The sequence below is a fragment of the Actinia tenebrosa genome, unplaced genomic scaffold, assembly GCF_029948245.1.
Source record: "Actinia tenebrosa isolate PJP-AT-01 unplaced genomic scaffold, QUT_ActTen_1.0 PGA_scaffold4__44_contigs__length_22323623, whole genome shotgun sequence".
NCBI classification, from domain to species: domain Eukaryota; kingdom Metazoa; phylum Cnidaria; class Anthozoa; order Actiniaria; family Actiniidae; genus Actinia; species Actinia tenebrosa.
In genome coordinates, this window is record NW_028292581.1 from 13,983,511 (window position 1) to 14,007,663 (window position 24,153).

General features: G+C 37.0%; 2 protein-coding genes, 1 long non-coding RNA gene and 1 pseudogene across 4 annotated transcripts; 3 read left to right on the plus strand and 1 right to left on the minus strand.

Annotated features, from left to right (window-relative positions):
• On the plus strand, nt 1-8,187 carry LOC116308718 (actin-related protein 2/3 complex subunit 2). The gene is made up of 12 exons (XM_031719197.2): nt 1-161; nt 331-365; nt 841-899; nt 1,401-1,454; nt 3,339-3,384; nt 3,804-3,860; nt 4,060-4,195; nt 5,095-5,188; nt 5,931-6,057; nt 6,685-6,785; nt 6,998-7,095; nt 7,613-8,187. The coding sequence occupies exons 1-12, from the start codon at nt 100-102 to the stop codon at nt 7,635-7,637; spliced, it is 894 nt and encodes a 297-aa protein (XP_031575057.1). The 5' UTR covers nt 1-99; the 3' UTR covers nt 7,638-8,187.
• Nucleotides 8,188-8,247: 60 nt separating this feature from the next.
• On the minus strand, nt 8,248-18,110 carry LOC116308719 (uromodulin-like). Of its 2 annotated transcripts, XM_031719199.1 has the most exons (4): nt 18,008-18,110; nt 12,377-12,579; nt 12,131-12,227; nt 8,248-9,326 (listed from the first exon to the last, which is right to left on the minus strand). In XM_031719199.1, exons 1-4 carry the CDS (start codon nt 18,081-18,083, stop codon nt 8,950-8,952), a joined length of 753 nt encoding a protein of 250 aa, XP_031575059.1. In that variant the 5' UTR covers nt 18,084-18,110; the 3' UTR covers nt 8,248-8,949. The 2 variants fall into 2 exon arrangements, with proteins under 2 accessions (XP_031575059.1, XP_031575058.1); XM_031719198.1 differs by lacking the exon at nt 18,008-18,110 and having other exon boundaries at nt 12,377-12,750.
• Nucleotides 17,443-18,860, plus strand: LOC116308721 (uncharacterized). The gene is made up of 2 exons (XR_004198536.2): nt 17,443-17,662; nt 18,440-18,860. It is a non-coding gene; the product is annotated as an uncharacterized LOC116308721 (long non-coding RNA).
• Nucleotides 18,861-21,215: 2,355 nt separating this feature from the next.
• On the plus strand, nt 21,216-22,818 carry LOC148907160 (uncharacterized; annotated as a pseudogene).
• The last annotated feature ends 1,335 nt before the right edge of the window (nt 22,819-24,153 follow it).

Below are 24,153 nucleotides of genomic sequence, written 5' to 3' on the forward strand. Positions count from 1 at the left end.
GTGACTAGGAGGTCCTTCTTCCGCCATCTTGAATCCTGACGAGCAAAGCTTCCTGTTACGAGTCGAACAGAGTAAAGCTGAATTCCTTGCCTTTCCACCATGATTCTCTTAGAATTAGGCAACAGAGTAATAGAGGACTTAATCAGGGCGAAATTTGCGGGGTAAGTTTTGTCTTTATCGCGATTTCTTGAGAGAATTTGAGGAGATTTGAAAGTCATTTCCTGGGTACACACCTCTTTCGTCCATAAGTACTGAAACTACAGTTTGCCATATAAACACTGCAATATTTTAACAATAAATCTTCTGAACTATTTTTTCTTTTCCCAACAGTGGCAAGTTTGAGTCAGTCGACGTTACTGTGGCAGGTGTGTGGAAATCTTTCAAATATTTTATTAGACAACTTTTGTATAGAACTACAGTGTAAAAATATTTATGCTTAAACTTAATAATTTAAGTGTTTAACGTGAAAAGCAGTCTAAATATACACAGAAGTAATTCTTCATTAAATATTCCTACTTTCTTATATCCTTCGTAGTTTTTTATAAGCTAAAAATCGACCTTGGTACAGTATTTTGACTAACATTTTGCTTGAAACTACATGTCTTGTATTTTCCAATACACACAGAATAAATACACAGAAGTAGTTCTTCGTTAGAAGTATAGTTCTTCGTTCCTACTTTCTTATATCTTTTGTAGTTTTTTTATAAGCTAATAATCGACCTTGCTATTTTGACTAATATTTTGCTTGAAATTACTTTGTATTTGCCATCCTAATAAACTGCTGTTTTGCTATCTTATCGTTGATCTTCAGTAAATTGATTATTTGGTTTTTGGCTTTAGATTTTGATGGAGTTCAGTTTCATGTATCTAATCCTAATGGAGAGAAATCAAAGATTATGGTAAGTCATTTATTTGCAATTCCTGTGCTTGACTACAAGTAGTTGTAGATCTGTGTGGGATTGTCCCTGTTTCTGTAATGTAAACGAAAGCCCTGGCTACAATACGATTTTTTGCTTGCACAGAGTACAAGATGAGGTAAATATGACACACATTACCTACCCTTGCACAGGGGATACATTTGAAGAAGAAAATAGTCGCAGGAAATAGACCATTTTCAAGTTCCAAATTACCGCTGTGTTTCTTGATTACAGACTCGTTTACTCAGGGCTAGCCTGGAATCAGTGTCAAAATATTCACTAATATTGACGGTAAAGTAAAGAGTGCACAACTTCAACAATAAAAACACTTGAAAATTTGATGGACCTTCACTGGAACACATGAAATTCTGCACAAAGTTGAGGCTAACCCTGAGCAACAGAGAACTCTAAACTTGAGTGTTACAGTAAATGAGTTGAATTTCTGATTCCGATTTTAAACATTTAAACATTTTTCTTTGACAGGTCAGCATCACCATGAAATTCTACAGAGATCTCCAGCAACATGGAGCAGATGAGGTTAGACACAAAAGCACACATCCCTCTGATTGGCAGGCTTATCTTTTGGGACTGATTGCACAAAGATTGGATATATAGGTCTATCTGTTGGTTTAATCTTTATCCGGAGGATAAAATAATGCTGTTATCTAATAAAAGTACATGTATCCACTGAATAAGGATTTATCCAATGGATAGCACTATAGCCTCTTCATGCAACCAGAGCAACTTTTAAAAAGCTTAAGGGTTAAGACTTATAGTATCTGACACAGACTAGGTTTAATGCTCAGGGCCACTTTACATGTATTACAAATTCAAACAAATACAACTGGACTCTTTCCTCATGCTTGGTTAAAACAGTACTGAAATCTGTGTTTTAAACATGAATTTCTATGAGTTTAAGTTACAGTCTAGTCCAATCAACTTCAAATTTGATATGTAAAGAGTACTCGCCAATAGAAAACAAAGGAATCTGGCGTGATTTGTGACTTTTGAATCACGCCAGATTACTTTGAGTCATGCCAGATCCCTTTGTTCACAACTTAAGCCTCATATCAGTGCGAGTTTTGAATTTGGTCTATTTATAGAAAAGCATTGCCTTGTTCCACAATTCAAGAGTTTGCCAGGGTGTGCAAGTTTCAGATCTCATGCATTTGCAATTTTGGATGGAAACCAAGATCAAAAGTCACTAACAAATTTGTTTTGCAAGTTCAAAAATTGGAGATGGACTTCTGCAGAACCTGTTATAGCTTGTTTTCCTGTGACGTCACACGCATCGCAGCTGCCATATTGGTGTAAATATCAGGTTTCATAATCACATGTACATCTATGCAAACGCAAGCCGAAAGAAAAATTATTGTAAGTTTCTTCATGGAATCAAGCTCAAATTCCACATCTTTCCAAGATCCAGAAGAGTCTAAGGATCGTTTAAGTTCTCTTCCATTATCTGAGTACACAAAAAAGCTTGATTCTGCTGTAAAAGCACGATATTTGGAGAAAATTGGAAGTGTCAGAATTGACCCTGTTCTTCTGAAGGGGAAAGTCTTCGAACCAGATTGTCTCCTGCCAGTCGAATAGGTGGATATTTTGTGTTATTTAGTCCTTAAAACATGAAGCTTCTAGTCTAGAGTCTAGAGGCTTTTAACCAGCTGGTTAGTGGATTTGTCACCAGCATGCAAGGGCATCAAATATGCAATAAGTTTCTAGTGTTTGCTGAAGTTCAACAATCTTAACGAATGAACGATTAATAAGTAGTTTACAATCAGAACTCGCATCAGTAGTGCTGCTCACCGGTCTTTATTAAAAAATTTTGAAATTCAAAAATTCAAAAAACATTTTTTCAATTGAAGTCGCTCAAATTCCCCTTGCTTTTGGTCAAGACAACATGCTCTTTCTTCTCGTTTCGATGTAGCTTCAAGCGTTGTTTCTAGATTCTCCCCTGACAAGTTTTTTCTGTGTCCCAGATGAATTGAGGGAACCCAGTCAGGGTTATATCGATCCCATGATTTTGCAGAACATCCATAGGTGAAATGTTTTCCAGACTTGGCCATCTCGTAAGAAAGTTTCTGTGAGGTCAGCTCTACTCATCAATTCTGATAGTGTTTGAGCATCTTTGCCTTGGTTAGTGACCACTTGAGGGACTCTAGCAAAATGTATGCCTTTATCTCGACCAGCTCTGTTCCCACAGCCAAAAATCGTGCATAAAACCATCCTCACAGTAACTTCTCGCCTACATTCCCTTACACTGCAATGACACGTGATGTACACCAATATGGCGGCTGCCCAAAAAATGATCACGTGACTGAAACCGATCTATAGGCAAAATAAATAAATAAATAAAATAAAGTATTTAGTTTCAAGCGGACGTTACTGTGAACCCGTTTTGTTTTTTTTTCTTTTCGCCAGCTAATGAAGAAGATTTATGGAGACTATGTGACAACTTCTGAACAAGGTATGTGGTAGACTTTCTTTCCTTTCCAGAATAGGCCATGTTTGAATTTGTCAAATACCACTGTGTTCTTGTTCATGACTTTAACGAATGCAACAGTTACTGCCATAGTTAGTGCATAAATTAAAAATAATTCATTTAGCATTGACATTTCTAAAGAGTATCTCTTCTTCCACTGAATTACAATTGACATTTAGAAGTAAATGTTATACGAGTAATTACAAAAGGCCAGAATTTCTCCTCAGTTATCTTAAAACCATGAATTTTGATCCAGCCAGGAATTGAACCCACGACCTCCCTAAAAACAGTCAATGATGGTCAACTGAGCCAACAGAGCCAACCAGCTGTGATTTCCTTTCTAGTTAAGAAACCTATTTTTCATGTAAAATTACAATTAATTTTTATTATTATTTATTATTCAGGCTATGATGTGTCATTGCTCTTTGATCTAGAAAACTTGCCTGCTGACAATGAGAAAGGTAAGATAATACTTTTTGTATAAAAAAATTCAAAAAAAAATTTGTTTGTTCCCACTAACATGTATGTTTAAATTATTAAAAGTGGGAGGGTTGAGAGTACTTCTAGCCCTGCTTCCATCCCTCCCTTTTTTTATTATTATTATTTTAATTCCTTCCCATAACATAACACTTCAAATTCATTTTATTTATCTTTCCACAGAGGAATTAATCAAGAAAGTAGCCTTGATGAAGAGGAACTGCTTTGCATCAGCGTTTGTGAAATACTTTGATTATCAAGCACAAGGAACGGGTGGAGAAAAACATGCTATTATACATTACAGAGAGGATGAGACCTTGTAAGTCTTTGTTGTGGAAATAAGAGTTTATATAAGTTATGTACAATGGTTAAGAGCCACAAACATGTACCTGTAACATGAGATAACCCTTCTGCCTCTTATTCATGAATATCAAATAATATTTATGAAGAGGTGCAGTATTCCCAAGATTTGGAGTTGAATATTGTCAATATTGTTGAGATAGAGAACAAATAAAAAGAGTTTGTTCTTGTCACTTCAAAGGTTGAAGAGTAGGTGCCTAACATCAAACAGGGCGATAAGCAAGGCTAGTACATGTAACTACCAAGAGTTGACCATGGCAACCTCATCATGGGTCAACCTTTGCAACCTTTGTTTCTGCTCATCATATCTAACCCCGAAGGAAGGGAGGGTGGGGCCAGAATGAGAAACACCAGCAATTGCTACAGAAATGATGTTGATGATGATGATGTTGATGAAGCAATTATCATATTCCAAGTGATAGCAAGAGAGTATGATACCAATGACCACATTCTGCTACAAGTTTTGATTTTTTAATAACCAAATATTTGATATTGACCATGGTTTTATGGGAAGTATGGTGGTGTAGCAAGAGAGCAATTGCCTCTCACCAATGTGACTCGAGTCCTGCCAGGCTTGGCATTGTATATTTGTATGTTTGTATGAGTAGAGTTGCTTGTTGGTTCTCTCCTGCGCTTTGAGGGTTTTTCTTAGGGTTTCTCCAGTTTTCATCCCTCCACAAAAATCAACTTCTAAATTCCAATTGGAATTACAGTGGGATTTATTTAGGAATTTATTTAGGAATTTATGTATTCATCCATTTGTTTGTTTGTTTATTTATTTATTTATTTATTTATTTATTTATTTATTTATTTATTTATTTATTTATTTATTTATTATTATTAATTCTCTGTCCCCAGGTACATCCAGGCACAGGAAGACCGTGTGACTGTTGTATTTAGTACTGTATTCAAGGATGACGATGATGTTATCATTGGCAAGGTTTTTATGCAGGTTTGTTTAGTAGACTATACTGTATGTTGCATGAAAAGTCAATCCAAATCATCTGATAGAATAATATGAGTGTGTAACTCTGCACTATTAATCTAAAATCGTACCAAATTGTTTGTCATTTTCCACATGGTTTTCCATTTCAATGGGGATTTCATTGCTTTTACAGTGAATTTGACAAATAAGTTGGACCATAAATCAACAAAATTTTCTTTGCTTTAACTGCCTTTTTTTTTTTTCTAAGAAAGCTCATTATTGGCAAAATGTTGACAGTGCTTTAACCAATCATATTTATCAATGAAAATCAGGATTGTATATCCAGGAATTAATGTAAAATCTGTATTTCATCTAAATTAAATGTACACACTTTTTTGCACTCTATCAGATGCTCTGCTCAACCCCAGACAACAGTCGCAAGACTGCTCAGTTCTGTGCCAATAGTACTTTGTGGTCTAACTATCATTTTTGAAGTTTCATTCCTCGGAAAATATTTGAAATCTTGTATGATTTAAAAAATAAGATTTGTCATTAGTCTTTCTTATGTATATATGTCCACCAATGAGGCCACCATATCTTTTGTTATTTCACTTCGTTGGGAATGATTGAAAAACCCACCTTTGTTTGATGTAATTTGTCGTTACTCTTTTTTACATTGTATGTTATGTCCACCAATGAGGCCACCATATATTTTGTTATTTCACTCCCTTGATTAAAAACCACCTATTTTTGTTGTAATTCGTTGTAGGAATTCAAAGAGGGTCGTCGTGCAAGTCAGACAGCACCTCAAGTCTTATTTAGCCACAGAGATCCCCCTAGAGAATTGGCAGGCACTGATGCCAAGACAGGCGATAACATTGCTTATATTACATTTGGTATGTGTAACAGGTTCATTATTGCATTCTGCAGAAGATTCTGTTTGATCCAGCAATACTCCAGTTTCTAGTTCTACATGTTGATTAGGGTTAGCCTCAACTTTGTGCAGAATATTCATGTGTTCCAGTGAAGGTCCATAAAATTTCAAAGTGTATTGTTGAAGTTGTGCACTCTTTACTTTACCGTTGGTATTTGTGATGTTTGTAGACAACGATATGAGGTTAAGCCTGAGTAAACGACTCTGTAATAAAGGAACACAACGGTAACTTGGAACTGGAAAAAGGACTATTAGAGCTAAATCAATAATCATTTATTACATTATACATTTAGTATGTGTGGGTTGTTAGACCCCCCCCGAACGGAGGAATTTTTATAAAGACCATCCCCATACCCCCTTACCTCTGGAACTTCCAATCTCCCAATTTTCTTCCATGCAAACTCTTTTATTTTGCTGTTTTTCTCACCCCCTCTACCCCTTGGAAATTTGAAATCCCTTTGCGGTGGGCGGGGGGGGGGGGGGGAGGGGGCGGGGGCGGGGGTGTCGCACAATTTCTGGGACTGCACATCATATGGTATTTGAAGTAACAAGATAACAAGAGATAACTAACATTTATATTTTTGAACAGTTCTTGAACCAAGACATACCAACCCAAAAGCCAGAGATAACACCATCAACTTGATCCATACATTCCGCAATTATCTGCATTACCACATCAAGTGCTCCAAGGTATGGTAATAATGATACAGTATGTACACTGTAGTATATAATATACCTACATACCAACCCACAAACACCATCAACTTGATCCATACATTATCTGCATTACCACATCAAGTGCTTCAAGGTATTGTGAAAGGGGACTATATTCACAACGAAAGGGGTCTATATCTGTAGGTATATTTATCATTGTATTTACAGCTTGCATATTTCTTTCCAAGGCTTACCTTCATTCTCGTATGCGAGCACGTACAAGTGAATTTATCAAGGTGTTGAATAGAGCCAAGCCAGAGAAGGTCACGGAAAAGAAGACTATATCGTAAGTAGATCTTGCACTGTCTATTCAGAATATGATTCTTTAAAGTGTCTAAAGTGTCTATTCGTTCTATCGCTTTTGCACTAATAACTTTCCGAATAATATTTCCGTCAAAAACGTTTATAAAAATTGTGCTTCCCTGTGAGCAGGATGAAATTTTGACTTTCAGCAATTAAAAAAACTGCTCAGATCAGATCGTGAGTTTCAATGTCAGAATTCAAATTTATATCGTCTGTAGTTGTCCGGGTTGCAGAAAATCGCTCAAGAACTGTAAAAAATAATTGTTCGTACTTCCATTCCTGCATAACCATATTTTCGATCCTTTTGTTCTCTTTTGTTTTACGACTTGCTATTTTCTTATTGGTTTGTTTTCTCCCTACACCACTATATAAACCCCTCCATCATTCTCTTTCTCTCCATTGACTCCGACGAAAGACTAACGTCCGAAACGGTGATAAAATTATCTACTACGACACATTTGTTTCTGCCTAACCATAAGTTGTTCTTTTTTTCCTTTTAGGGGCAAGACATTTGTTCGACAGTAAAACTATTCACGGTCCTTTACGTCTTCTATCTTGAAGGAACGAAATTCCCCCTGATATTTTCCAAAATTTTATGACAGTTTAATACATTGTAAAGAATTACTTCAAACTAAAACCCAGCTTGTAGCTAAATAACAATAGGATTTTTCTTTGCCGTTATTGATTTGGTGAACGAAAACAACTGCTCCATGTACTCGTATCTTTTGTGAAATATTTCTGCAGCTATTTTTTTATAAGGTTATATTGGGTATTGACACTTTTGAAATTACATATATCTTGGATGCGAGGGGAAATTTCAAATGAATACAAATTCCATTGAAATATTCTTGCATTTTAGCTTTGCATCCAAGAAAATTTTAAAAGGGGTTTATACTACCAAGACAAATGATAACTCATAGTATTGGATATTGGTGATTTTATTGTGAAATGATGTAGATTTATGACCATCATTATCAATAACAGTTTTTGTCGTAATTCGTACTATACCAGTAGAGAGAGCTCTCAGCAATATTGCGTTTATTAATTGAGAAATAAAATATTTTGTTTACATAAATGTTCTTTGTCGTGTGATGAAATATTCCGGGGGGGAGGGACTCCAATTAGATAAGGTTGGGATGATCGTCGTATCTTTTAGGGTTCACGATCTACAATTTGGTGCATCTTAGGGTGTCACAAATCTAACAGGACTAAAGTTGAAATATATATAAACGGCAATGCCATATTTGTACACAGGCCTGTAGCTAAGTCCAAAATATTGGCAGGGTCAATAGGTCAACAGTATTGAGGGGCACGGCTTAAAATATTGGAAGACACTAGGCTAAAAACATTGGGGTCCTGAGGTCAAAAACATGGGTCACTAGGTCAAAAGTATATGGGCACTAGGCCAAAAACATTGGGGCCACTAGGTCAAAAATATATTGGTCACTAGGTCAAAAGTATATGGGTCACTAGGTTAAAAAATATATGGGTCACTAGGTCAAAAATATATGGGGCACTAGGTTAAAAATATTGGGAGCAATATAGGTCAAAAATATGAGGCACTAGGTCATGAATATTGGTTGGGGCTCTAGGTCTAAAATATTAGTGGCAATAGGTCAAAAGTATTTGGGATATTGGTTCAAAAACTTTGAGGAGCTATCCTGCTACTGGCCTGGTACGGCTGTGCAAAATAACGCACTGCCTTAGTGCATGTCGCAAAGTGCAGCAGAATAGCGTGATTGATTTTTACCCGTCATATGCTTGACTTTTGAATAGTGCACAAATGATTAGGTATATTGGATTCTAAAATAATGCTATCCAGTTATATTATAGTTGTTTAGTGTTCACTGCAATAGCGCAACGAGCAGGTTAGGGTCGGGACAAATTGATAAATGAAAAATTCTCCACAATTGGTTACGTTGATTGATCTTGACCAGTTACAGCAATTTTTGGACCAATGGAAACAGACCTTCATTGTAGTCGTTCCTTGTTCTATGGTTGGGTGTGGGTCACTTAGCCAGCCAGAAGCGTGTGTACTGCATCGAGAAGTTGGAACGCAATTGGTTGGCATACGAACACCGGCTGCGCCACTAAAGCGATACCACCCCAAGGCTATACGTTTGTCGCATTTGATAGGTGCTGTAGTATTTGCATTATTGACATTTCTGGTTGCATCTGTGATATTGGCATGAGAAGAACATCCGAACGGTAATCCTACATGTACAAAATACAAATTAAATTGCAGTAAGGAATTAAGATGTATTCTCAATCACACGCGCTTCTCAATCACACGCGCGAAATTTTACAATTTTCTTTTGCGACAAAATAGCGTTTTGCATTGGTGGACGGCAATCAAAGTGTTTCAATGTCGGAAAACACAAAGCTTTCAAGGGCACGTGCCTATGGAATGTAATGGAAACGTCTTGATTGACGTCCACTAAAACCTACTTCGTCACGACGGCAAATTGAACGATTTCCCACGTGTGATTGAGAAGCGCTGCAACTAGTATGTTATACTACTTATTTATGTGTCTTTTAAAATACACCTGATAATAACATACCCCTATATCGCATCAATCTTCATGCTCTTGGATAACCATTAAGTTTTATTATTATTATTATTTATTTATTTATTTGTTTATCTTTTTTTTTTTCTTTTTTTTTTTTTTTTTTCAATTTAAACGAATTCCCGATTTTATACAGCACTTTAAAGTTGCAAACACAAACACAAAGAAAGGGTCCATGCGCTCGCCAAGTTTCAGTACTACAGTTAAAACTACATTTAAAACTAGAGATGTGGCACTAGGATAGTTTTTGCGTCATACTGCTGGAAATATAAAATAATATCTAGCTGACATATTTCACATCCAGTCTTAATTCAATTACGTAACAGCTGTGAATATATTAGAGTTAACTTGGCTATAGTGTGTGTGAGGGAGCTCGTGATCCTTAAAGGGCCACTTGGACGAAAATCGTTCCAAAATTAAAACTCTTTCATTCGAGCTGGAACTTTGCTGAAATAATCTTGAATACATTAAGAACCACCCACTGGAATATCTTTCTAATATTCGAAAGGAAAGGGCCAAAATTTTACGATTTATTTTCGTCCGCCATTAATTTCTTTGACTCACAGAATTCGGCTCAAGAAGACTGGCACGAGTACTTATGACGTCATTTACTCAACCCAAACCAAAACATTGGTGGGTAATGTATGTGCAATGTTCGTAAAACTCGGTTTATTTGGTTTATTCAGAAAATATATAATGTTTCATTCGGTTTCCTAACTACTATATGACCAAACAATGTCTAGGCGCTGAAATTTTTTACTTTCAATAATACTGTCGATCATAATTCGAAAATTTCAATACATCTCGGCACGCCAAGAATCACAACAAAGTAGGACGCATGGACGAGATTCTAGCGGTTCCATCGCGCGAAGTGACTGAGATATTCGGGATTTATTCGAATCATTTTAAGGATAACAACTTTTCAAGGTATATTTACATACAAGGGCAAAGAGCAACCCCACAATTTGGGTCCGCGAGACATCCGACACAATGAAAGAAAAATCTACGAGCTGAGTGACAGACGCCGCTGTCGCGCGAGTAATAAATAAGAAACCTTTGACATGTTCTTTTACAAAGATAATATTAGATAATCGTATGTTTGTACCTATTCAATGCATAATAAACATTTTGAAGCAAATAATAACCGTCCTGTAGTAAACCAGCTAGGAGAATTACGAGCTCACATTTTAAATTATTCGGCACATAGATCTAAGTATATTGTCACAAATCTTTATATCACAACGCAGAATTCATAACATCAATCACTATTAGATTACATTGAAACTTCAAATTTAAGATCTTTATATCATGGACAGTATGTAGCAAATACAAATAATGAAATGAACGTAAGGAATTTTTATGAAAACCTCTTCCCAAGCAATTCTTCTTCTTCTAGTTCGGCTTCATCTTCATACATTATAACTTATGGTTCTAACTCTTCAGGATTGACAAAGCGAGCGTCCAAAGGAGTTTCCATTATATTTGAAGAGGTATCAAAGGTTTAAAAAAAGTCTGTTTAGAGATTCTTTTCACGATAACGCGTTTAAAACATCAAATAAACTTCAGGTGATTTAACAAGAAATGTATGGTCAAAACGACGCTAACATGACGGTGTTGAGTAAATGACGTCACAGCGTAAAACTGCTGTACATAATGACTCGTTGGCCGTGACACAAAGAAATTAATGGCGGACGAAAATAAATCGTAAAATTTTGGCCCTTCCCTTTCGAATATTAGAAAGATATTTCAGTGAGTGGTTCTAAATGTGTTCAAGATTATTTCAGCAAAGTTCCAGCTCGAATGAAAGAGTTTTAATTTTGGAACGATTTTCGTCCAAGTGGCCCTTTAACTTCCATTGCCAGTATATGATATGAAGAAAATATTACACCGTGAAAAGATGAAAAAACTTACTGACGTTTCGGACGCTAGTCCTTAGCTTCGCCTTCTTCGTCTTCTTCTCCGACGAAGGACTAGCGTTCGAAACGTCAGTAAGTTTTTTTCATCTTTTCACGGTGTAAAATTTACCCTTTTATCATTACTGTTTCATTAGAAACACCGACGCAGCTCACACTAGTTCTTAGCTAGTTATCTCTTTAGTATATGATAAGATGTCAGTCGACCTATAGTCTCTCAACGGGCGGTACTGATACGAAAAAACGTGTTTTCAAATGTAATTTTTTTTTTTTTTTTAATATTCATAATATTCAAGTTATTACATTATTACACAAATCTTAGTTATTTTTAAACTGACTTCTATTATTGTAAATATGTTTTTAAGAATCGAAATGGAAATAAAGTATTTCCCTCAGCCTCATTGATCATGGTGAATATTTATCTCGCCGCCTCAAAGACTCTCGGCTCGGGTAAATATTCACATGATCGCTTTGCCTTCGGAGAATAATAGTTAAGTATTACCAGTTGTTTAAATCTCACCGTTTTGGCAGTTCTTACCATGATATCCTTTCTTACATTGACAGTGATAGTCATGCCTGTTGATTTGAAGGCTACAGGTGCCACCATTAAGACAAGGAGACTCTATGCATTGGTTCTGCTGGAAAAAATAACTTTTAGGCTTCCCTTTAATGTAAAAAAGCCCGTTTAATGCTAAAATGAGTTCATTTGTGGAGCAAAAATACTAAGCATTAGTTTTTAGTTTCTATCAGTTTTTACAATTCTAAGATTATCTTTAGAAAGTACCTTGATGCTGAAATGAATAAATGTGTCGTTTCGTGTCATGTTCTTCTGGTGAGTATGTTTATCGGTTGATAACAGCTCACATACGTGAAGTCCATTATTATGGGCTGTGGTTTGAAAGTTCATGGATCGACACCAAGGAACCCCAACACAGGCAAAGACACAGTCCATTTTATCAGGAACTTGAGTGGTTTGTTGCTGAATGTCTTTGGTGTGGATAGAAAAGGACAAAATGGACTCAGGAAAAGCATTAAAAAGCAAACCTTTGTACAAGTCGGAAAAATCGTCCTTTTCATGTTCAATACAAGTGATGTTGTGTACTGCACACAACAGCAATACTACAGGCAACCAGCTCATGACAACGACCATCGACTCGACCTTCTTCCTCGAAGAAAGAAGTAATGTTAAAAATAAGCAGAAAGAAGCAAACGTTTTACAGTAATCAAGTTGCTTTTCATTGTCTAGAAGTCCACAATAGAAAATTTGCTCTTTCCCATTAATTAAGAAACCATTCAATTGGAAGTAAATTAAGTAGTTTTTAATTCATTTTTAATGAGTTAAAAATTATTTTGCATTGATTCCAATGTAACAATTTAGTCAGTTGGGACAATTATTTTACAAATGGCGCCAGATGTCTTCGCTTGTTATATGCTTATGACAGTGGCAGTTGGAACCTGTCCGTTCTTAAGGCAATATATCCAATTTATTTCATAACATAACATTAAAGTTAACATTCTTACATTCTTACTTAGTAAAAATATAAAACATGTAGATTTGGTAAAAACATGAAGTTTCGGCTAAAGAGCGTTTTCACTCACGTGAGAAGGCAGCCATAAACAATAGAAACTTTCTGCACAGTATTTGCATAAGAATAGAGTTCAATTCCCGGAGGATAGAAAATGTATTGTTTTGGTACACTATAATGGCCGCTGTGACGTCACGCGAAAACGCTCTATTGACTAGCCATCATCAGATTGAAGTTAGGAATAAAGTTATGAATGAATCACTATAATTTTAGCCGAAACGTCATGCTTTTTGACCATATTCAATAATTTCGTTAACAGGGCCACAGTAGTCAAGAAAAGGCTATGACATAATCCATCTTTTGAGATCAGGATTTCTTGGACTTCCGGTATAAGAGCGCATGCGTTAAAAGACTTCCCGATTACTAATCTTTATTTTGATCGGAAGTAAACACAGAACTATGCTTCAAAGCATGATTTTAATTGATTAAATTTCACTTCCGGAAAACTGCTCATGCTCCAAAAATGGATCATGCCAGAGCCCTCTTTCTTCCAGCCAGAAGAAACGCTAGCTCTTCATGGGCACGAGATTGAGATCAGGCGAAATAAAAGCCTTATATAATTGAATCATTACGTGATCTGAAATAAAATAATCATTTCATCAGCAGTCAGTCGTGTCCTTTGAAATGGAAGTCTAGTAATGTGACTGCTCTCCATAAAAAATCGACAAAAATTTGACAAAACAAACTACCGTCTTATTTAGTCATCTTGTCAACAACTGATTCATTGCGACAGGATTGAAAAACGTCTGCGCATGCTCTGAATCCGTATGCAAATTAGTCAAAACATAAGTAAATTTGACCTTCAAACATGCCTGATAAATTGGACTTCACAAAATGCCAAAACTTAGTGTCCATGCTTGAAACTTAAGGCTAATTCTTTAATATTGTGTTTGTTAATACAGTATCTTAGTCTGACAAAAGTATACTCTCGAACTTTTTTGTATACTTTGAGAAAACAAACATTTATTTTCTCACTCAAACTATTCTTAGAAAACATGCTGAAATGCACGCATGCGCAAACGGTTTTCTCTAGTGTCATTCATTGCTATATCTCTTCATTTTTCTAGTGACCTGTCTGGATTTGCAAAGGGACACTCATATCGCACAACTCTTATCAAAATAACAGATGACCGGCGTGCTACTATTGACGATACGAAAGGGATTGTTTCCCTAGCAATAGATCTTAGCAAATCACTTGATTCGATCAACCACTGCAATGGCTCGTTGCGAAGCTGGTAGCTTGTGGCTTTGACACCAAGCTATTTGTCTTATAGAAGCTTATCTATGCTTGGTCCCCAACGAATAACAGCTGGCGTACCTCAGAGATCGTTACTTGGAGCGCTTCTGTTTAACATTTTCGTTAATGACCTGAACGAGTTTGTTCCACTGTATCTCTATGTTCGTATCCTGATAGTACGAGTGAATACATCGCACACTAATCTCCTATGGTATTGAAGCACGGGTGACGTAGCGTTAAGATCGCTGGCTTCTCACCAATGCGACCTGAGTTCAAATCCCGCTGAGCTCAGTGTCGTATGTGAGTAGAGTTGCTTGTCTATTCTCTCTTGTGCTTCGAGGGTTTTCTGGGTCCTCCGGCTTTCCTCCCTCCGCAAAAATAAAATTCCAGTTGGAATCCAGAATAGCCACTCTGTGGAATCCACTGATTGTGGTTATGATTATTATAATTATTACTATTAGATTTTTATATTATTATTATTACTATTACTATGCTAAAAATTGATGGTTGAATATTCCACCTTGAAAGGATTTCCTTCTTTTTCCTTGTCACCTTCCTTATCACATCCTTAGCAATAGTTAATTTTGAAAAGAAACCCCTTTTTTCCAGGACTTCTTGCAAGCCATCGCTTATTTTTACCAACACTTATACCCCTAAATATTTTCCAATGCCTTTTATTTGACTTTACCCAATTCCAATGGATTTACAGCTACTACGTTTTTGCTATATAAATCCCATTGATATTTTCGATCCTATAGTAAAGATAACATGCGCTTCGGCACTTCTCTTCACGTATGGATGGAAAATATTTCATTGAATCATTAAGAGCGAGACAGCCTCGTGTTGTCAATGAGCTCAGCCCTCCAAAGTGTTATTAGAAATGTTGACACATTTTCTGTGCTTTATGAACTAATTACATTGATTAAACGCCAAATAAATGGAATATAAATTATTAAAAATATATATAATTTGTTAAACTTACAAAAATTACACAGTAGTATTTGACATGTATAACTATATGGAAGCTAACAGAAGGGTGTATTTATTTCTTCGAAACATTCAATCATATGTTTGCCAAACAGTACTTTTTGAGCATTTCCAGTATAAGGTAACAAAGAGTTAAGATCAGAGGCAAGATTTTAGTCTAACCCTCTTCCACCCTTCAACTCAAAAAAAAAAAAAAAACGGACGGGCGAACCATTCAGACAAAGTTATGAGATAAGTGCATCTGACTAGCACTAACAGTGTTCGCACGTGGAGATAGCAGGTTGTAATTACTATGGGTTCCCTATGATCCGTAATTTTATTGTATGGGTTCCCTGTGGTCTGTCGTACGCATGCGCGGAGTCAGTCTATAGCAACGCGGCCACAAGGCCATTAAATACGTATGCGTAAAATATACAACTAGGATATGCAACTAGCGCTTAGAGCAGAAATGTATAGACACTATATGAGTTATATATTATATTATATATCATATATTATAAATATATATATATCATTATATCACAACTCATATGGAAGTTAGCTTACAAAAGGATTTATTTCTCTCTTCGAAACATTAAACCATGTGTTTGCCAATTACCTTACCTTGAAAATGTTCAGTATAAGGTAACAGAGAGTTAAGAGGCTGTCTCTCTAAGAACCTCATAACCATTTTGGGTGAAAAAACAGATTTTCAAACTTTGTGAGTGAGTGTTCCCTTCCAAGGTTATTTCCAGGGTGCTTATTAGGTAGGGCGGCGAAATGGGCTGGCCGAGCAAAAAATGTGTGATGCGGGGGACTGGGAACGAGTTTCCTTTTGTTTTCGGCCAAATCGGCCAAACTATGATGGCGGGCAATAGTTTGGAGCCTATTTTGTGCGAATTTGACCAAGATTTTCTGGAAATACGATACCGATGATGATAACCATTAACCTGAACAGGACGATTTAATAATTCAAGGAAAGGACATGGATAAGAAAGAAGGATTCTTTCTCACAAACGTTACAAAACATTCCCTTTCTTTCTTATTGGAGACATTAAGTCATCCAGAATCGAACCATCATTGAACATGAAAGATCTCTTGCTGAAACAGTGACCAACAATGCGTCCAAGGGATCGCTCATTTTCTTTCTCGCTTTAATTCTGTTTGCATGATCTGAAAATTGATTCTTATCAGTCATATTTGCCCACTGTACTAAGAAAGTGTTGTAAATTTCACATAGACGTACACAAAAATTACACAGTTAGCAAATTAAAAAAATCGTAACAACTTTATATCATAATATGTCAATTCAAAAATCTACCATTTGAAAGATGATTCATCATAATATAGCATATATGCATCTTGGAGAGGTGCTTTAAGTTTTTATTGAAAAGCAGACCGTTGAAGATTCCTTAACGCGCTTCTTACGTCTTTTTTCTACTCTATTTTATCGTTACCTCAGCAGTTTACGAAAAAAATCGAAAGCTTTTATTCATATAATAACACTTCGAAAAGACAAAATCTACTCCATGTATCATCACTAAAAGTGATTTACTAGAAGGATTTGAACATAAAACCTTGAATGTCGCAATTTTTGAAAAAGTTTCAGGGGGGTCCCCTAGGGGGCCAAATTAGTGGTTTTGACTACTTCTCATTCATGATATTTGGGCGATGTTTAAAAATCTGTAAATCTATAACAAATCATCATAACACTAAATCCTTCCATATTATAGTAGATATATATCTTGTGCAAAGATGAGTAGCCTTAAAGTTAAATATGAACTTATTTATATCTAGATATTTCAATTTTACCGACCATCGATAATCGACTTTTGTTTGTTTGTTTGTTTTTTTTTTTGTTTTTTTTTTTTTGTTTTTTGTTTGTTTTGTTTTTGTTTGCTAAAAAGGGGGCTTCAGCCCCCCTTTGTCCCCCCTGGATCCGCCCTTGAGGGCCTCGTCCCACACTCTTCCACTCTTCAACTTAAAGTGATGAATGGGAGGACGAGCCATTAAGACAAATTTATGAGATAATTGCATCTGACTAGCACTAACACTGTTCGCACGTGGACTTCGCCCAATACCCTTTTAGATCTATGAATGAATTAAGGCTTGTCTGAAATTTTTATGTGATGAATTCAACACGCAATTTAATCATCTTTTGTTATATTTCAATAACAAAAAAGGGTTCAACACTAATAAAAGCATCACACTGAAAGGTTTTCTATTCATTACACTCTGGAATTCTGTTCTGGAAGGATACGTCTAAAAGAACAGGCACAAGGTAAGACATAACGAAAATAACTTGAAACAATTTTCAGCAAAAGTCAAAACGTTTGTAGAAAATATTCTTGCCTTTCATCGGAATTAACTCTGTTTTCATCGATCTATATTATATTAGGTCCTTCCTGAAACTCGCATTCACATACATACATCTATTTCTTAATCATATTAAACGAAGATTCATTTTCTCTCGTGTCGCTATTATTCCATAAGATAGAAATTCTCGAAAGTATGCTGTGTTGATGAGTCGATGTGTCGTGTATCGATGCGCGGTTCACTATAAATACAATCAACGAGATTCTTAGAATCAATACATGTGATCTAATACAAACTATAATAGACTTACCGAATGTGTCCCTATCAAATCCAAAAGAAAAACTCAATAACAATCTCCGATATTCCTCTTGATAACTAAATTTCATAACTAAAGTTCACGTGCTGTGTTAACTATCTTAGCTCTATCGCAATAGTACCCAGTGTCTCTCGGACAAATCTTCTGGGCCTGGTGACCTGTCGCGTACAATGTTTAGTAACTTAAGATTTTAACTAGAAATCGAGCGATTAGTACATCGCTATAAAATCAAACAGCTTTTTCATAGCTGATCAATGGATATTATTAAACTTAGATTTTGCACGGCATAGATTTTCCAGCTTTTTTATTAACTAAAGTTAAAACACCAATATATAAGCTAAAAATTAAAACTATATTTTCAAACAAATAACATTTATTATACCTGAACGTTGACTTTTTGATATATTGCTTTTTTCTATTTCTTAGATGATGAAATCATTTCTGTTCCTCGTCTTCCTTGTTACCATCGTCGTACAAGTTTATGCCGAAAGGCTAACGGAATTGGAGCTGAATGATGACTTTGAGGATGGGGATTTGAACACAAAGAGAACCATCTTCGACCGGCCATCGACGGAGTGCAAGCCGTGTTACAGGAAGGATAGAAGTGGAACTTGCCAAAAAATAATTAGCTGCGGAGAAAAGCTTACCTTCCCCAGCTCACGTGGTTGCCCGAAGTGCCACGTTAAGGTTGGAAATTCGTGCCGTAAAGTTAATGGCTGCGAATAAGAGTGATCGAGGGATGCATGCCAATGGAGTGTGTCTTCAATGCACCCTCATCATTTAGTTTCTTAATCACGAACAGTGTAGTAATGTTATTCAATCTAATAAAGTGATCCAAGATATCACAGTTTAAATGCTTTTTAAATGCTTGCATCCGGGGGAAAAAAGAAAAGCTTATAAAATATTTCATTGTATTTTAGTCGCCTTATCAGTGAAAAAAAAGAGAGGTTCCCCGCCCGGAGTGGGAAGGGGGTGGGGGGGGGGGAGGGGGGGGGGGGGCTGGACTCTCTTGAAAAGTGGGTAGGGGGCTCGACGGACATTTTAGGGTCGAAAATAAGACCTCGCATACCTTTTAGGATCTCCGGCTGACTGCGTACCTTTTAGGGTCAGATTTATTCGTTTTGAAAAATATCAAAAGTCATACAAGAATATTATGATTAGAAACGTTGTCATTTTAAATGTGGTCATACCTTTTAGGGTCTGAAATCAGAATCTCAGCCCCCCTACCCACTTTTCATGAGGTACCCCCCCCCCCCCCCCCCCCTTCCCTCCACGGGGTTCTCCGTTCGCGAAAGTCATACTGAAAAGTTATGTAGTTATATACAAATAGTCAAGTACACGTTATATAACGTACCCCCTACTTCTTACTAACGGTTGCTACTTTCTTAGGTGCTACTTCCTTAGATCTTTAGGTGATCCCTCCGCCCCCAAGAGGCACTATTGTTTTTATGTTTTTATCATCCCCCCCCCCCCCCCCCCGGCACTTTTTCAATACCTATCAATGCTAGCTGATCCTCCCTCCGGTAGTCTAAAAAAGACATGTATTTCCCCCTAATATTCCCCTTCCATATGCGATACATCATCATCGGTCCCTTATCTAAAAAGAGTTAGCAAGTTGGTTTAGCAATTCGAAATTTCGTGATAAGAAACTGGTGCTTCCACAGTCCCTGGACCAGCTACTACACTCACGTTATAATAGCATTTCAGACCTACACAAAAAAGAACGAAAAACATTCCCTCTCAGGAGAAGGTCCGGGATAAATGTCAAAAATAGTCATACTCCCTTGACTTATCTTTGTTATTCAGAGAGATATTTCCTTTACTCTCGTAGTTGTTATGTGCTCAATCATGCTTGCGACTGAAACCGTTTCCACAGTGGGCAACTCTAGTCAGGATTAAAACTGTGACAACAGTCACATTGGTTGTGTCCACTGAATGGATCTAATACAGTCTTGAAACTGTACTCGACTACACACTTTAATAGTACACTCCAATTTTATATACAATCGCTAACCTTGATTCGGTTCAATTCAAACCTTACTCAACTCTGTAGCCTTAGTTGTTGTCAGCTCTAGTCAGTTTTCTAAATAAATTAATCAATAAGAAAAATACTGAATTAGCCTGTTTTACATAATGAAAGAGAAATTTTACAAAAAATAATTATAATAATGAGAATATTAACAGTCCACACGTGCTCTACGTCATGTGACCTCGGGCCTAGTGTGACTCTACTCGTTATTAATCGCCAACAAAACACTAAGTCAGATAGCAATAGCGCGCAAACTTCCGGCGTCCAAGATAACAACGATGCAATGGCAATGGCAAAAAGGCAAAGGAAAAGAAAAGGGGAAGTAACGGCAAAGGTCCAGCTAATCAGTGCTCAAGTCGATAGCCTAATAAAAAGATTTTTTTACAATATTGTAACGAGAAATATATTTTACTGCGTAGAAATTTTACCAATTCCCCGTTTCCCGTTTCCCGTTTCCCGTTTCCCTGTTATAATGCATGTAATCAATGCATGTAATTAGCACTAATGAGTGAAGTTGCTTATTTAGTTGCTCTCGAAATTCGAAATTTTGCTCTCGAAATCTTTCAATGCTTCAAAAAGGTCATAATTCAAGATCTATCTGCAATAAATCTTTATCATTGAATGAGTTTGTAGTTGAAAATAATATTGAATTATTATGCGTAGCTGAAACATGGTTAAAATCGAATGAGTCGAGCGATCGGCTTATAATAAATGAACCTACTCCAAGTGGCTTTTCATTCCAACATATCCCTAGTAGTAGTCGAGGTGGTGGCGTTGGGTTTTTATACAAGAAGTCTCTCAAACTTAAGAAAATTTCTCTCAAAAAATTTAAATCTTTTGAAGTCATGGGAATGTCTATTCAGTCTTCTCCTGCACGTATTTCAATTTTTGTTATTTACAGACCACAGCCCTCCACTCGTAATAAGTTTTCAAGCAAAATGTTTTTTGATGAATTTCAGATATTTATAGAGCAATATTCATCTGGTTCAAACTCATTTTTCTTAGTGGGTGATTTCAATTTTCATGTACAAGACACTACAAATGCAGCTGCACTGCAGTTTCGGGATATTTTAGAATGCTTTAATTCAACTCAATATGTAAAGGAGGCAATATATCAAGGGAAACATGTTCTTGATCTTTTGATCACTAGAAATCATGAGCACATTATCGATAATGTTGTTGTTCGTGACCTTATCAAGGAATCTGAATCCCAATCTGGAGTGGGATTTTACTGACAGAGCATTCACCCAGATTGGATTTGTTTGCATCTCGCTTGAACCACAAGGTAGAGATGTATTCCTCGTGGAAGCCGGATCCCTTTGCCACGTTTATTGATGCTTTTACGATCCGTTGGGGACGTTACTCGTTCTATGCTTTTCCCCCATTTTGTTTGGTGGGCAGGTGCTTACAAAAAATTAGGCATGGAGGTGCCACTGGAATTCTAGTCGTTCCTGTGTGACCTACTCAAGCTTACTTTGCTTTTCTCTTAAGCATGTTGGTGGACATTCCTCGGCATTTGAAAGCGACACGATCTAGTCTTACTGGCAAGTAAGGTGTCAGGGAATCGCTTGTTAGCTCAGGATTTTCGACGGAAATTGCCAATGTTATCATGTCTTCCTGGAGACCTGGTGCCATTGAACAGTACAATGTGTTCCTCCAAAAATGGACTGACTTTTGTGTGTCAAGGCAAAGGGATTTCTGGTCTCCCCCTGTACCGCTACTCTTGGCATTTTTGCATCACTTGTACGCCCATGGTTGCAGCTACTCTTCCCCTAATGCGGAAAGATCTGTTTTTTCTACTCTGTGTGTGGGTCCGCACCCTAATTGTGAGAGCTTCTTGAAGGGAGTTTTTCCAAGAAAAACCACCGACTCCCAAATTTTCTGAGATTTGGCCCGTTGATCTAGTACTGCATTCCATGCAACAGGCGGCCCCTCTTGAGGCACTAAATCTGAAAGATCTAACCTTAATATTGGTCATGTTGGTAGCCTTGGTAACAGGACAGAGATGCCAAACCCTTTGTTGTTTGGTGATTTGGGGAAAACACATGAAAAAATACCGTACGTACTTTAGTTTCGCGTTGACTGGTCACGTTTAACAGAATAGACCAGGCCGAGTGTTTGGCAATGTTCGTTTATTTCAATATCCTAACAAGGATCTCTGTGTCTACCCTACTCTGGAATACTATTTACAAATAACACAGCCGTTACGGAAATCCTCACAACTGTTTGTGTCTTATATCAAGGCCCATGATAAAGTCTCCTCCACTATCATTGGAAGGTGGCTGAAAACTGGCTTAGGCCAAGCAGGTATTGATATCAGCATCTATCAAGCCCATAGTGCTCGCAGTGCATATACTAGTAAAGCTGCTGGATTGCTTCCAGCTGCAGTGGCGGATCCAGGATTTTTCAAAGGGGGGTTCCGTTTCTTAAACTGTGTATAACTCTCTTTTGTTTAGTCGATGTTTGACAAAAAAAAGGCTCTAATCACTTAATTTACTATCTAGTAACGGACCAAGCTATAATAACACGACCCAACGAAAAACTACTAATATTTTTTAATTCAAATTTATATAAGACATATTTCTATTACCTAAAATATCAAACCTTCAAGGGGGGTTCCGCGGACCCCTTCGAACCCCCCTGGATCCGCCACTGAGTTGATGCTGTCATGAAATTGGCTGGCTGGTCGCAGGATTCCACATTTCGTAGATATTATGACAAAGCTCTAGCGATCACTAATCAAATGATCATGATTGATGCTGTTCTAGAACTGTGACATCATTCAACAAATAGATAAGAATTATTTCAATTATTGAGTCAATGCATTAAAAGAATGTTACCGATATTATTGTCTACAGTACTATTGTTTAACCTTTATTTAATACATACTCTTATATATAAGAGGTTTCTTTACTGGAGCCTTTGGGCCCGCAGCTTTAAAATCTCATGGTAACCCGGATGTACGTAATGATTTGATAGAATTAAAAAAAATTAAACAAGACTTACCTGGTAAGCTGAAGTTTGATAGTAGTTCTATCAAATCATTTATAGTACATCGGGTTAACATGCCCTCCCTTTTAGCTACCCACCCTTAATTTAAAGGTTTTCCTTACGCGCCCAAAGGATTTGAAAGACTGATTTGCGGCGGTGCGTGCGCATCTCATGTTAACCCGATTAAGTGAATTGTAGGGAAACGATGAAAACGTGGTCACGTTTGCCGTTTGCGGGAAGAAAAAACGGGAATCTTAATCTGCCTATTATATAAACACATGCATTCACAAACCGTCGCTGTCATTTAGTGAGGTGTACCATTCGCTACAAAGAATTAAGAAAACGGCAACCGCACCGGATGGTTCTCCCTTCTGGGCCTGGAAGGAAAACGCAGCCATTTTAACCCCTGCAGTCAAGACTATCTGGAATTTGTGATTATTTACTAAGAAATGGCCAAATGCGTGGAAAGAGCTATTGTGAATCCTCTGACCAAGGTTGACACACAGTTTCAAGATCTCCGAGGTATATAATACATTTTGTAAACAAGATCTAGAATAATACATTAGAAAAGACCAGTTTGCATATAGGACGAGCGGCAGCTGCACAAACGCGCTCCTCAAGATGCAGCATGTTATCTGTCAGTCTCTAGATAATTCCATGACAAAGGCTGTGCGCGTTTTTACCATGGATTTTTCCAAGGCTTTCGATTATGTTAAACACAGTCATATTAGGCCCGTAGCTAGGGGGGTGCAGGGGGTGCATTCGAACCCCCCCCCCCCCCCCCACGCGAGCTAAAGGTCCGCTTTTTAAGCAAGTGAGATTTTGGCTGGTATGATATTTTTACGTAAAACTAAGTAAAAAAAATCAATTTTACTTTAATAATTTATCTATACCTATGCGTCCTATGGGACTTTAAAAAAATAAAGTATATGGTTGGTCCACTTTTTTTAAATTAGCACCCCCCCCCCCTCCCCCCCCCAACAAAAATCCTAGCTACGGGCCTGTATATATTAAGAGAGCCCATGGAACTTGTTCATTTGAAATTTTGCAAAATGCTCCTCAAGGTGACAAAGAATGCTAGTAACCTTGCATGCAGAGCTGAGTTAGGAAGGTTTCCGCT

What these genes read in the sequence shown, in the direction of transcription:
- LOC116308718 (XM_031719197.2), top strand. Translation starts at nt 100, where the DNA reads ATGATTCTCTTAGAATTAGGCAACAGAGTAATAGAGGACTTAATCAGG. An exon ending in TGTGACAACTTCTGAACAAG is followed by an intron (nt 3,385 to 3,803) that starts GTATGTGGTAGA and finishes TTTATTATTCAG; the next exon opens with GCTATGATGTGTCATTGCTC. An exon ending in TTGGCAAGGTTTTTATGCAG is followed by an intron (nt 5,189 to 5,930) that starts GTTTGTTTAGTA and finishes AATTCGTTGTAG; the next exon opens with GAATTCAAAGAGGGTCGTCG.
- LOC116308719 (XM_031719198.1), bottom strand. Translation starts at nt 12,742, where the DNA reads ATGGTCGTTGTCATGAGCTGGTTGCCTGTAGTATTGCTGTTGTGTGCA. An exon ending in TTATTCATTTCAGCATCAAG is followed by an intron (nt 12,228 to 12,376) that starts GTACTTTCTAAA and finishes TTTTTCCAGCAG; the next exon opens with AACCAATGCATAGAGTCTCC. An exon ending in ATGTAAGAAAGGATATCATG is followed by an intron (nt 9,327 to 12,130) that starts GTAAGAACTGCC and finishes TTGTACATGTAG; the next exon opens with GATTACCGTTCGGATGTTCT.